Source organism: Nicotiana tabacum, chromosome 1 (genome assembly GCF_000715075.1).
Source record: "Nicotiana tabacum cultivar K326 chromosome 1, ASM71507v2, whole genome shotgun sequence".
Classification (NCBI taxonomy): Eukaryota; Viridiplantae; Streptophyta; class Magnoliopsida; order Solanales; family Solanaceae; genus Nicotiana; species Nicotiana tabacum.
This window is the reverse complement of record NC_134080.1, coordinates 72,631,798-72,646,151: the sequence shown is the minus strand read 5'-3', so window position 1 is coordinate 72,646,151 and position 14,354 is coordinate 72,631,798. Positions and strand designations below refer to the sequence as shown.

Here is a 14,354-nt window from a genome sequence, read left to right as displayed (position 1 = left end):
AGAGAATTACTTTATACTTTTAAAATAGAAATAATTTTTGAAAGATATCAACACACAACATAAGAGTTCAAGTAGTAGTAAAAGAGTCAAGTCGTATCCAAAGAATACTTCATAGTCTCAACCTTTGATTGTTATTTCCCGGCTAATTTTAGGATCCAATGACACCCGCGAGAATGGTATCAAAAAATAAAAATAGAATTATATCTAGGAAATTTGAGAAATGGTTAATCTTTTTCATATAGTGTTTCTTAATTAATATCCAAAGATTATCTATATTTAATAGAGAAATTTTAAGTTTTAAGATTATTTACATATAATCTAAGTAACTCAAATATATTACATGGTTAGTGTCCATGCATTCGCGCGAGTGATAATACTAGTTACTCTTTATAATAAATTAGTGTGATTTTGCATAAATATGAGATGTGAGTAAAAAAATATGTTATTTGTTAGTATTATTACTATCTTTAATTAAGTACTTTTTTTTTTTCTGTCTACTTGTTTCTTACTCTTCTCACGTGTTAGCAACACCACATTATTGTCTTCTCTTCAACCCCTTCTCTCTCTTTCTCTCACCCAACTGAACAAATCTTAAGAGTCAAGATCGAGAAAGGAGCAGAATCAGATTCAGAATGTCAGCAGCGTCGACAATGGCCGTGATTGGAGCATCAAGCTCGTGGTCAAGAGCAATGTTACAGATCTCACCTTACACTTTTGCCGCTCTCGGAATTGCTATTGCCATTGGCGTCTCTGTTCTTGGTGCCGCTTGGTACGGTACCCTCTTAATTATTTGCAAAATGATTTAATTTTTTTGTTATTTTTTCTCAAAGGGTATCCAAATCTGATTAAAGTTTATGACTTTGTTATGGATAGGGGAATTTACATAACTGGAAGTAGTTTGATTGGTGCTGCAATCAAAGCTCCTCGCATCACCTCCAAGAATCTCATTAGGTAATTTCAGAGGCTTATACTTTTCCCAATTTTGTCTCGGTCATTTTTTTTGTAAACTTTATTTGTGTAATTAAAATTACCTTAGATGCAGTAATAAGATTTTCCTTGTGAATCCTGAGCTGTTGCATTCGATTTAGTGTTAACTTATTTTGCCGTTTTACACTGGTTGCTGAAGAAAATACTAGTTTGTTATCAATAGGGTGGACCAAGATTTTCATTAAGGGGGTTCAAGGAAAGATAGTGAGTGAAATGGTGCTAATGGAATAGAAACACCAGAGCTCATACAAATCTCGTGTCTTCCTTAACCATTGCTTTGGAGTCAAACCTTGTGTGAAGGAATTTATTAACACATATATATACATAGCTTTATCTTTAATAATGTTATTTATCCATATAGAACTGTGGAATTCTTTAGAAGAAGTTTGTTTGAGCCATGTGCCATGCGAACTAAGCCTCGTATTTAAGGGGAGAATAGTAGAGGGCCATGTCCATTATTCCCGAGTTTCAAAGGCTGCCATCGGTCATAAGGGTTGGGCCCAGACGAATTTCTCGGTCATAAAAAAAATCTTTAGGAGAAGGGATTCAGTTGAATCCTGCCTACATTGGTCTGCCCCTGTTGATATATAGTTTATCCCTCTTCGAGTTGTCTGTTGTAGGTTGGACTCCATATTTATCTTCCGATGAAAATACCCCAATTTATAGGTGCCTTAGAAGATCAAACGGGTTCTTTTAACCAGTTTATTTGAATAACCGACAGAGTGAAACATCTGTGTAATTCAATTTTTAGCTATAGGAATAGGTTTTTTTTTTTTTTTTTTTTGATGAAGTGGTTTCATTAATGGCATCAAGTAGATGCAAATAGTACAAGAGATAGTAAGAACAAAAGTGAGTTTGTTAGCTCCATTACGATGTGCCCCATGCTAAAGATAAGGAGTTAACAAAGTCTAAAAGGTGTCAGAGGAGTTTGCAGGGGAACGATTGCTCCAGCTATATGGATTTAAAAGACACTTACCCTTGAGAGTTTGATTAAAAGTTGATATTCCATCAAAACTACTTTGATTCCTTTCTGTCCAGACACCAAAAAATATAGGCAGGAATTATTTTCTAGATTTTCCTGATGGATCTACCAGCTTTCCAAGAACTCCAGCATATGTAGTGTAGGGATCCTTAGTCCTCTCAGGCATGACCCAACTGAGTCCAAAACCTGAAAAGAACATGTTCCAGATATCTGTAGCAACTGATCAATGTAATAGGAGTGACTGTTGGTTTCTATACTCTGTTGGCACATGTAGCATCTGTTAGCAATGCATATGTTCCTTCTGCTGAGATTTATATCATAAATCATACCATATTCTGACCTCACATATCATGTATTCTGGAAATGTATAAGTCTAGATATATCTTTCGGTATAAGTGCTTGTATCGTTGTGATCAAATTTTAATAACTAGCCAGCTTAACATGACAAAAGAAGCCTTTGTGCACCTTTTTCTTTATGAAGTAAGGAAAAACAATACTTGTGAAACAAGTCTTGGACAATAAAAAAACACCTAATTAAGTCTTGGGTAGGAATGTAGGATTTATTCACCTTGTGAAACAAGTCCAAGGAAATAAAGAAACACCTAAAGATGCTACCAATAGTATATAACCTGACCAAAACAGTAGATCCTCCAACACTTTGTATCCTACTTGCCCTACCATACTTAGAGTTACCCAATATCATAACTACTAAGTTCTTCAGACTTAATAACATAGAGTTACCAAGTCAAGATCCAAGTTTCGTTGTCCGTACTACAAAATCTGAATACAATTCTAGTATATTATATTTCTAATTGTTGGAGTATTATATAGTTTCTCCATACTTAATAGCAGATGATATTCATTGTCTAATGTACTTTACATGTTCCATGTTCATATTCATTGCTATCCTCTTAAATTTCATACATGTATTGGTCTGTTAAACTTAATGACACCCTTGTAACAAAACTTCAAAAAACACAAGTGAACTATACTTAGGTGTCATTTTATGCTAGTATCTTCGCATACCTCCACAGAATCAGCATAGCTTCCAATGGCATTGACGTCTCTCCTTCTCATGTATTTGATAAAGATAGACATTCAAACTCAAGCTTCTTCTGTACTTCCTGGCAATCAGCTACTTGGATGTAGAGGCTCTACTAAGCTCTTAGTTTATTGTGTTAGCTGAGCTTTGAGTTCTTCAGGGGTTGGACAGGATATGGTGGAATTGTAATAGCGCTGAATTATGGCGAAAGAATTTGTTAGTGAGATTGTCATAGATTGTAATACTTGCAATGCTCATATTATCTGTATAGGCCGGACTAGAGACATGATTAAGTTTTGTGTCAAATATGCTCTTTGTCTAGATTTATGGAATTCATTTTTGATAAAGTTAATAATTTTAAAAGGCATCAAGCAGATGCAAAGGTTACAAAAGAGAGAATATGGCAGCTCAATTACAAAAGAGAGGCTACTTTATCCAAAACAATTATCAAAGAGAGGCTATTACAAGACTAGGGAGCTGACAAACTCCAAAAGTGATGAATACTATTTACAGGAGAAAAGTTATCCCAGATAAAGAAATTAACCAAACATCTAGCCTTCAGGGAGCTGTTTGAAGTTGAGATACCATCAAAACATTTGTGATTTCTCTGTCCAGATACACCAAAAAATGCTAGCAAGCACCATAAACCAGAGCTTTATGATGGCTTTATCAACTTTCTATGAAAGCTTCTCTAACAGTTAATGGCATAGCCCAATTCAGATAAAAAATAGTAAGAAACATGCTCCAAAGATCAGTTGCTACTGCACAGCAAAGAAATAGGCGATTGAAACTTTCAGAGTTGGATTGGCACATAATACACCTATTAGCTAACTGGAAGTTCCTTTTGATAAGATTATCTTGTGTCCAGCAGGCAGCATTTAAGGGTATCCAGCAAAAACAAATGACTTTTGTAGGTAGCCTAGTTCTCTAGATTAATTTCCTGGGCCATAAATCAATGATCATATTGTTCGAGCTTAGGTGAGCATACCCTGCTTTGACTGAGTATACCTTCCTTTGAGTTGCCCCATTTTAGACTGTCCTTGTCCTGCGCACTTCTCCAATCTTTCAAGTAATGGAAGGAGGTCACCAACCTCCCAATCATGTAGGCGTCTCCTTAAAAGTATATTACATCAAAATAAATTAGTAATAAATATGCATGAGACGATGTAAAATGTATTTAGCTAGAATTAAACAAGGAAATTTACTACTCGTATGATGTACTTTGACTGGGCACGTAGTTTAAGAAAGAAAGAAAGACTTTTGAAATTTGTGGTCCAAAATAAGCCATAGATATTTTTGTAGTTTTAAATCATCTCATTAAGGGTAAAATGGGAAGTTAAAGTTTACTTGTTTCTAAATATAGAAAGGTATCATTCTCTTTGGGACCGACTAAAAAGAAAAAGTACATCACATAAATTGCGACAGAGGGAGTATAAGATATTAAACAAAATTGTGGTAAGGCTAAGAAAAATAAAATAATAATCTTATTAGAGCAGCATAAAGTTAAGATTTCTAAAAAATATAGAGAGTAATGGGTATTAGGTTGGGGGAGAGAGAGAGATGAGCAAAGAGTAAAACTGCCCCTTGGTGCTGTGGGATAAGAGTTGTCCGATGGCCACCCATGGTATGAAATTATCGTGACGAGGGGATTTGAATTGCCTCCTCAGTCCCAAAAAAAAGGCAGTCCGGTGCACTAAGCTCCTGCTATGTGCGAGGTCCGGGGAGAGCCAGACCACAAGGGTTTATTGTACGCAGTCTTAGCCTGCATCTCTGCAAGAGGCTATTTCCACAGCCTCCTCAGTCCCAAGTTCAAAATTAATCTAATCAATCAACCTCAATCTCAAGTTAGTTGGGGTCGACTATGGAATTTGTTTTTGTTCATTCAACTCTATTCAGGATCATTTCATTCCAATACGAAATAATTTATCATGAACACAAATTATGGACCACATGGCTAACTTATTTATGTTTCTTGTAGTGTGATTTTCTGTGAAGCTGTTGCTATATATGGTGTTATAGTGGCAATTATTCTGCAAACAAAACTAGAGAGTGTCCCAGCATCAAAGATATATGCACCGGAGTCCCTTCGAGCAGGATATGCAATATTTGCCTCTGGAATTATTGTGGGCTTTGCCAACCTCGTTTGCGGGTTTGTCACTCTTTCTTATTAAAGAAGCTTGTTTGCATACAGAGTTTTCTTCCGTTTCACTTAACCATCTTCATAAATATTCCTTTAACAGGCTTTGCGTAGGGATTATTGGTAGCAGCTGCGCATTGTCAGATGCACAAAATTCTAACCTTTTCGTCAAGATTCTTGTGATTGAGATTTTTGGTAGTGCACTGGGATTGTTTGGAGTTATTGTGGGAATAATCATGTCAGCTCAAGCAACATGGCCTTCGAAAGCATAGTCATGTACTTCTACTTTCTCTGTGCCATTTGGAAGCTGTATTTGCTTTCTTTCTGATGGTTTATTCGTGTAATTTTTGGTAGGAGTATTAATCGAGGAGGTTCTGGTTTTCCCATTGCATTCAGCTGATTGAAATTGACATAAGCTAGGTCATGTCTGACCTGCAACCGATATGTCATTTACACTGTTGTATTCTTACTGTACTCGAACTGAGAAAAAAGTTAGTTAATAAGCTATTGTTTCTTGAGAGTGCTGCTTGTACTTATTCTCAGCAAGGGAATATTATTTATATGCGGATAGCGGCTGAGACAATAAACTCCTGCATGCAGTTACAGTGATGTGTACAGAATTGTGCATGAACGTGAATTGGTTTTCAAATGGAGTGCTGAATTTCTCCTTTACATATGGTAGTGTGCTTGTTAATTGCTTAAAGTTGGTTGTTCACTATAGCGAAATTGGACGGGATTTTTACATTTTTATACCACATATCAAAATTGTTCCATTTGTACCCGACCCACCCACTTCTCTTTGCCTTTTGCTACCTCGGATCTGGAACCCATGAAACCTCGACTCAGACTGCACAACCAACCCAGCAAACTCAGCCCCCTCAGTCGCCACTATTACCGGAATAGGGAAAGAGGAGGGGAGGAAAAAAAATGAAAAAGTTATAACTAAATTCCCTAATTTAAGGCACTAATAATTAATTGTGTATAATTTGTAAGTAATCATTGTTTAGGGCTGGTAATATACAAAACTAGGACAATTTTGGTAAATAAGTTTCAAATATTGTATAGGAAGGAAAAAATCCCAAATTGAAAATCCCTTTTACCTCTTCACTCACAATCCAAAAATTCATATAGATCGGGAAAAAATGTATCTCCTCTATCCAATTTGTTTGGCACCTTGAGTCGAAGTCTGGTTTTATCGATAATCAAAGTTAAACTAGTATGCTTTTTTTAATATATAAATTTATATTTTGATATTCAAAAACTATAGAAAAAGTAGTATTAATTACAATTTATAACATCTTTTATGTTGTTTCAGAAAGCTCGTCTTTGTCCATTTAATAATAAATTAACAAGGTCACACCAAGTTTGCTAAATGAAGAAACATGTATGGAAGGACCTAACCATCTCATTTAAAAGTTTAATTGTTAGAGAAGACACCGTTATTTATTTATTTTATATTTGCAATACTTAGCCCATGTGCTGGCATGAGTCTTTTCTTGAGCCGAAAGGGTCGAAAAATCTTTCAGAGAGTTGGGGCTGCGTTACAAGCTTTCAATTTCTTGGTTAATTTAACAGCACATCAACAAATACTATACCAAGTGCGCTAAAGGAGAAACATTTGTTAATTGTGTGAACTTCAAACCTGTTAGATGTGAGACTTTTAACTACTTTAGGCACGCAACACGCCTACACACACAGAGGAAACAAATGACAGTGAGAATCAAGCTTAATGTCTGTTGATACATGTTGAACTGACTTCTAAAAGCTTATACTGTTAAAGAGATTATGCAATTATTTATATTTTCACTTTGCAACAAGATACAGTTTAAAGTATGAAATTTCACCTTCATTTACATTACACATCACGTCCTGAATTTTTTTATCAGAGGCAATGACGACAACTCTGCAATGTATAGGCAATGATAGAAAATTATATTTGCTGTCAAGTATCAGCTTTATTTGCAGTTCACTACATTCATGAGGTCGTAAATTTTAAACAGATTAAACAATAACAACTCTGCAGCTATACATTGGGTGCATCGGAAAACACACAATCACAGGCTACATGGGAGAATATACAGAATGCTCGAGGCTCAATCATGCAGCCAACATTGCTTTAATCACCAGGCCAGTTAAAAAAACTAGTGATATTACTTCAATATGGAGGGAATATCATAAAAATAAGGCATGTTTTTCTGCTGAAGCTCTTCACAATCTTCTGAACTTGCAGTTTTTGGATCAAAAGACGGGCGGTCTGAAAGTGATAAACCTTGTTTAATGCGACCTAATCTCCTTGAATGCAGAACCTGCTTCGAGGCAACTGGCAGCCGAATGGACTGATATTCTTCGAGGGCAGAGTTCAGGTTTTCCACTCCCCACTTCTCTAAGCATTTGCCTAAAACAGCTGCATCCAATATCGACATGTTTGTACTTCTCAAACCATGAGGAGTAGTAGGGTGAGCTGCATCTCCAATCAACACTACTTTGTCCCATAAAATTTGCTCCAAAGGATCACAATCATATATCACATTTAGGAAAGGCTCCTTAATTTCTTTAATTACCCTAACCAATTCAGGAGCCCAAGTCTTCTCAGCTTCTTCATGCATGTTCCGAATCAAGTTCTCGTTAACCTTCATGGTCACAGAATTCCCCTGAATTTAATCACAGATTATTGGTTTTCAGAATTAATACTTTCACTAAAAATGAACAATACTCGAAATACTGTTGTAGGAAAAAAAACATAAAAATATCAAACTTCAATTGTATATCAGATATGTGGTTGCAAAAGTGTTCCTGCAAACCTCGATTCACTCTCCTAGTTTCCAATCAGTATCTGATCTAATGGAACTATATGTTGATCCATTCATGATAAACAACATTTCTACGTTCACTTTAAATCAATCAACCAAGTCTCGATTCCAAATCTATTGTGATTAGCTATATGAATCCTCTATATCACTTTGCTTTATACAGGTCCATCATTCCAATACTTAATAAGAGGATTCATAATACTCCCTCTATTTGAGCTTATATGGCAGCATTTCCTTTTTAGTCCGTTCCAAGAAGCATAGTGGCTTTCTAAATTTGGAAACTATTTAACTTAACTTCCCATTTACCTTCAATGACAAGCTTTTTATAGTCACACAAATGTTATGGTATTTTTTAAGAATAAGTTTCGAAAATCAATCATTTCTTTCTTAAACTTCGTGTCCAATCAAACTATGCCACATAAACGGAAACAGAAGGAGTAATTGATTATTTTACACTGGTCATCAGCTTATCACAACCTACAACTAAACTCTCTTATCAGCATAAATTTGAACATTCATTCATGACTGACATTACTTTAGCAACCATGTCACTGCATTTGACAACAAGCTCATACCTTGAGGCTTGGTTCGGGCTGATTAATGTACCATATCCAATTGAACCTCTGGTTCAATAGCTCATAAAATACACTATGAGTTCCAGAGCTCAGGTCAAAGTACAGGCATTTCCCAAGATCTGGATACAATTTCTTAAGGCTAATAATGGCTTCTGAGTGTTTCTTATCGGAAAAATCAAGAACCCCTCTCCATGCACAGTAACCTGAATATCTACCAAAAAATAGGTGTGTCGTTAAAAGCATCAAACTGTTGCATTTCCTTGATTAAAAGCCAGGAAAAGAAGAACTTTAGTTGACTTTATATACTAACCTCACTTTAAGGTCGGGAAGGAAACTTTGTCTGATTGAAGACAGACAACCATCAGCAGCAATAAGCAAATCAGCAACAATGTCAATTGTAATGCCCGTTTGAAGAACTTTAGTTTCGACTCTCACTTTTGATTTATCATCGTACATGGAAAAGGAGAGAAACAAATAACCCCAGAAAACAATATCTAGTGGTAGTGCACCATACAAAAGGCTATAGAGATCAGCCCAATAAGCTGCTCTGAAATTGAAATGTTCATCCCTTGCCAATGTCCGGCTCACTTTTGTTTCTCCATCTGTTGCCTGGTTCTGCAGTTGACCATAAGTTCACGAATGAGGACGGGATGAAAATCTAAATTGAGGAATTCCAAAATTTCAACTAATTTGCGATTGAGAACTAAATTAGACACATCACTAGCAGGGCAAACGCACGTGTGTCCAAGAAGTGTGGATGTGCAAACAGTAGGCTAAAGTTACGACCACTTGTCACAACAGATGCTGCCCGTATTTTTGATGACTGTCATCTCCAACTAACCCCGCTTGTGCAAAATTCTGGCCCCCCTTTGATCATTGGGAGTAAATTCCATGGCCTCCCAGTGAAGGAAGAATTGCAATCATGTGCTTATGTTGATCTTAAATCAAGTGCTAAATGCGCATAGACATTAAACACGCCAACACCTCACTTCAATGTTAACTTTTAACTATAAATTTATGCATATTAACCACGAGCAAGAAGACATCAAAATAGGATCAGTCTCTAGTCGAGGGTCTATGAGAAACAACCTCTCTGCCCCCAGGGTAGAGGTAAAGTCTGCGTATGTACTACCCTTACCGGACCCCACTTGTGAGAACTCATTGGGTTTGTTGTTGTTATTGTTGTCACTCATGTTACCAATCAAAAAAATATGCATGGTTCCTCATGTTTGCTACAGCAGAACTCATTGTCCTACCTTCACTTCATGTTCCAAATCCCTGGACTAAATAAGAAACTGTTCTTACAATTATTTCACACTTTAGCTAATCTCTAAAAGAGATTTTCTACTGGTTTCTCTCGTACCTCAGTTTATAAGTGAGACTCTGCTGTGATGCCCGTCAGTTTACAGAATCAAATGTTTCAAGAATTATAGTGATTTACCCAAAAAACATTTTCGTCATGAGTGGTGACACTGCAGGCCGATGATGAACAACTTGAAGCTAAGCATACACCAAGACATACTCCATAATGATCAACTTAAAGTTCATAAGACATTGTTTGTCACTTGTTGAAAGAGTACCATAGTACCGCTCCCAGTTTTTCCCCTTCCACACTATAAAGACAATTAAATAGAGGGGCATATGATGATTTCACGACACGAAGGTGTTAATTTACTTATTGAAATATCACCCAAATCTCTATCTTTTGCTAGCCAGATCAGAAAAAGGATCCCTGAGTGGTTGAGGCATACCAGTAACAACATGGAAATCGTAAGTTCATACCGCAGTACAACACTAAGCGTGAACCCATTTGCTCCGACTTTGGTGGGGCAGGATTATCCAACACCGATTCTTGTGGGTGTAGCAGGCTGCCCAATGGATTTCTCGAGGTGCAAGCTAGTAATGACAATACCATTATCCATAGGGAAAATTTCACATAAGAACAACTGGGATCTCTACTTTTCAATTTTATAGCTCATATTTCAATTTACAACCAACTAGCCCAAAAATAATAGGCTAAAATTCAACATCCAACTCCAATAGGTTCTCAAAATTACTATTTAATTTTTAAAAAAGATTTCTCAAGCTTTTAAGTTAATTTTCGAATCAGTAACTGTAACCCAAATATTAGTTCAACAAACCAAATCTATTTGGATGGTGAAAATTAGATTTTTAACAAGCTTAAATATATGGGTTTAGATTCCGAATTTGATTTTGTGAGAAATTTGGAGTGGGTATTATCTAGAATTGTTAGAAATAGTAGAAGGAGGTTGTATATAAAATTTGAAGTCATTTAATGGAGATTTGGACTAATTTTGAACAAGAATTGCAACTGAAAATCGTGAAAGAAGTTCGTCCACAGACGCTTGTATAAAGCTGTATAAAAGTGTATAAAATGTGTTTATACACTATTATACAAGATTATACATAATTATACAAAAAACTGACTTCGTCTTCTTCCTTGCGTTTTTTCTGAAATTTAACTCAAATCTACTCCAAATCAGTTCAAATTTAAATTTTGAACTCCTTTTGATATTTTCAATCAATTGGAACAACACCCAATCCAAACAACTGACAAACTTAAAAAATCTTATTTTTGAAAGCCAAGCTTTGAATGGCCTTCAAAGGTGGAATGTTGAATCTTCAATTTTCTTACGTTACAACCAAGTGACACATGGGAGAAGTAGTAATGGCGGACTGCTCTTGAAGCATATGTAGAAGATGTGAAAAGAAAAGAGAGTGAAAGCAATGTTTGTGAGAACATAGATTTAACTCCATAGCTTTTAGAAGCAATGATTGTAAGAAAACAAATTTTAAATTTGCTAGTGCTTTTCAAAATATGTACAATATGGGCTAGATTGGGTAACTTAAAAATATGGGCCATTTTTTGTTATAGTGTGAAGCCAAGTGTATTTTCTTGTAATTCTTTCTTATCCATATATGGTCATATATATAGATGACTCAAGCCTTTCTTAACTCTTGCAAAAAAAGTCCTAAATTATAGACTATTAGCATCTTATACTGTAAACAATACTTTCCCGGTTGGCTCATGTTATCTTACACTATTTGACATGATACAAAATTTAAGAATGTTAATTTAACTTGACAATTAGTACATAAGTAGTAGTAGAAGAATTAAAATAATTAATAGTTGAAATTTTGGTTTAACAAACAAAACCGCAAATAGAAGTATTAATTTAACTAAAAAAATTGAATTCTTATATGACAATATATTATTGATGGAACAGGTAAACAAAACTATTGCAACAGTATCTTACAAAGTAGACAGAAAAAAAAACCCAAAAAAATAAAATAGCAAACTCATTCAATCAGCTAACTGTAAAAACAAATAGCTACTCTCAAGTAAATAGAGCAAAATATGCTAACTGTTAAAAAAAAATGATGGGATTCTTGATGTATACTTACTTGATCAACTGTAAGAGGCAAGGTGGTTTGTTGAAGGAGGTGGGTTTGTTGAAGCCAAGATCCAATGATTTGCTGAGAGAAAGGGTCAAGTCCAAGACCAGCACCAGTGGGGCTACCAGTTGGAGGTGCTGGAGTTTTCTCAATAACCACCACTTGCCAACCTGCTCTGATGAGAGCATGTGCACTGCATATACCTCCTATGCTTCCTCCAACTATAACTGCCTTTGGTTTTCCCATTTCCTTTCTTTCTCTTCCCTGCAAATGCCTTGTTTGCTCCTCCTACCCACTACTCTCAGCTGAAAATGTGGATATCTTGTGCACGTGTGAATAGTGGTAAAGTAATTTTCATTATTAATTTAATTAAAAGGTATTGAAGAAATATATAAAGTTTCAGTTTCCGTTTCCGCTAGAAATTAGAGATTACAACAATTAAGCACTAGTTAATATGGATTCACAATTGACGGTTCTTATTATCCAGCTCACACTGTTTGGACCAATTTCATATCAACTAGTATCTAAGAACGTGCATTGCACGTTAATAATAATATGTGATGGTTTAAATATTTATTTATATGAAAAAATAATAATATTTAAGTAATAAGAGTAATTTTATGTATAATAATACAACAATCATCTAAACGCCGAAAATATTATTACATTAACATAATACATGAATTTAAAATAAAAGGAAAGCATCAAAACTTACACAAATAATCAATTTTGTCATGGTAGATAATTATTATTATAGTTTAAAAGTATTTAATGTAATGGTATCTTAACGAACGCTTCTTTGTGAATAATATTTTTTTGTGTGTATGTTTCCTCCTAAGGCTTTGGTTGCTCTGCCTAAACCGAAACTCTTGATAACCTTCTTGAAAGTGCAACATACTGTTGTTCGTGCAAGAAAATATATTGCGATAAATATTGTCCAATATTTAGGATGTTTGTCCTTATATATTTATTATATTTGCAAAACATAAACATACTAAAAAATTATTTTCACATAAATTTAAAAGGATATTCCTTAGTTTCAGAAGACGAAAGTTGAATTCGGGATAAAATTATACTTAGAAGCACATTGACCAGTATCATAATTTTTGCATGTATGACGTTATTGTGAAAACTTCTATATACCATCTGTGCGCTATTACATAAGTCATTCGGTGTATCTAAGTTTTCAGTAGCATGACGAGCATATTTTTCTTCAAAATCAACCTATATATAATAGAAGATCAATTTAACTTAGTATATTATATATATATATGGTGACACTAAAATACGTAAAAACAAATATTAACCTTGACAACAAACATATATGGTAGAAGGCCATTTGGTATTAAAGTATTTAAGTATAATCTTCTTGGTAGTAATTATTTGTATCATTTCTGCTGAGTCAAAAATTGAAAAATATTTTGTTTTTACTATAAAATTTTGCAATATCGACATATTCATTTCTGCTAGTTAAGATATCTGTTTAATTCTATCATGCGATTTGCACAATTTGCGTTTTAATCTAATGATAGAAATATTTCTCTTATTAAATGCACTACTATTACCATTGGAGTTGATAACCAAGCGTTCAGGAAGAACCAAATCATCTTTTATTGGATGCTCTTCTTCATTTTCGACACGAAGCAAGAAGACACTGAATCTTGATATGTTCTTACTTTATACTTCTTGTGAGTTGAATCTTTTTTATTTAAGTCCAAAAGTATAACTTTGGCAAGTTAGCTTTTACTGTCTATATTTTTTTCCGATTTTGGAACTACTTGTAGTACTTGACAGAAATCACCTCCCAAACCATTAATTTTCCACCAAATGGTTCATTAATATCCAATATATATCTAGAACTCCGGGCAATTATTTCGATCGTTTGACACTTAGCCATACGCACTTCATCCCATTTTATCAATTTTACTTTTCTTATAAATTTGTGATGGTTATTTAAATTATTTAAAGATGTATATCAAATCTAAAGTGGGTGGCCTCACAATAAAATCGTTATTGGTACATCACTTGCTATTATTGTTAACAGTGTCATGTCTCTTGATATGATATTTGCAAGTAATGCATGACATAGAAATATTATTTCGATTCCACTAGAGTCATCTACAAAGAATAATCATGTTATACCAGAGTCGACTCTATATAATATAGTCTTGAAAAATTATTCTTGTTTCGAATTTAGCTTTGATCGTGTTTCCTCAAACACTTATATACCATTTTGATTCTTAATAATATACTAACCTTTTAAATTTATGTTGTAATGCTCTTTTATGGAATAAATTTATCTACCTTAAAAAAATTTAGATTCTCTTGCTAAATAATTAATTAAAAGATCTAATTAGTTGGTTTTAATATAAAAATATTTTATTCTATGTTGATTCAGATCTTA

General features: G+C 34.5%; 2 protein-coding genes across 3 annotated transcripts; one reads left to right on the top strand and one right to left on the bottom strand.

The window, feature by feature from the left end:
• The first annotated feature begins 511 nt into the window (after positions 1-511).
• LOC107766233 (V-type proton ATPase subunit c''1) lies at positions 512-5,651 on the top strand. Of its 2 annotated transcripts, XM_016584983.2 has the most exons (5): positions 512-769; positions 874-951; positions 4,990-5,160; positions 5,252-5,424; positions 5,503-5,651. In XM_016584983.2, exons 1-4 carry the CDS (start codon positions 633-635, stop codon positions 5,418-5,420), a joined length of 555 nt encoding a protein of 184 aa, XP_016440469.1. In that variant the 5' UTR covers positions 512-632; the 3' UTR covers positions 5,421-5,424; positions 5,503-5,651. The 2 variants fall into 2 exon arrangements, with proteins under 2 accessions (XP_016440469.1, XP_016440468.1); XM_016584982.2 differs by having other exon boundaries at positions 5,252-5,651.
• A 1,410-nt stretch (positions 5,652-7,061) lies between these two features.
• Positions 7,062-12,311, bottom strand: LOC107766232 (uncharacterized). Its single transcript, XM_016584981.2, has 4 exons — positions 11,960-12,311; positions 8,844-9,148; positions 8,534-8,744; positions 7,062-7,799 (listed from the first exon to the last, which is right to left on the bottom strand). Exons 1-4 carry the CDS (start codon positions 12,194-12,196, stop codon positions 7,299-7,301), a joined length of 1,254 nt encoding a protein of 417 aa, XP_016440467.1. The 5' UTR covers positions 12,197-12,311; the 3' UTR covers positions 7,062-7,298.
• Between the last annotated feature and the right edge of the window lie 2,043 nt (positions 12,312-14,354).

Coding starts and splice junctions, on each gene's coding strand:
- LOC107766233 (XM_016584983.2), top strand. CDS start 633: ATGTCAGCAGCGTCGACAATGGCCGTGATTGGAGCATCAAGCTCGTGG. Junction 952..4,989: donor ACCTCCAAGAATCTCATTAG/GTAATTTCAGAG, acceptor TGTTTCTTGTAG/TGTGATTTTCTGTGAAGCTG. Junction 5,161..5,251: donor TTTGCCAACCTCGTTTGCGG/GTTTGTCACTCT, acceptor TTCCTTTAACAG/GCTTTGCGTAGGGATTATTG.
- LOC107766232 (XM_016584981.2), bottom strand. CDS start 12,196: ATGGGAAAACCAAAGGCAGTTATAGTTGGAGGAAGCATAGGAGGTATA. Junction 9,149..11,959: donor TGCCTCTTACAGTTGATCAA/GTAAGTATACAT, acceptor GGTCAACTGCAG/AACCAGGCAACAGATGGAGA. Junction 7,800..8,533: donor AGCCCGAACCAAGCCTCAAG/GTATGAGCTTGT, acceptor GATTAAATTCAG/GGGAATTCTGTGACCATGAA.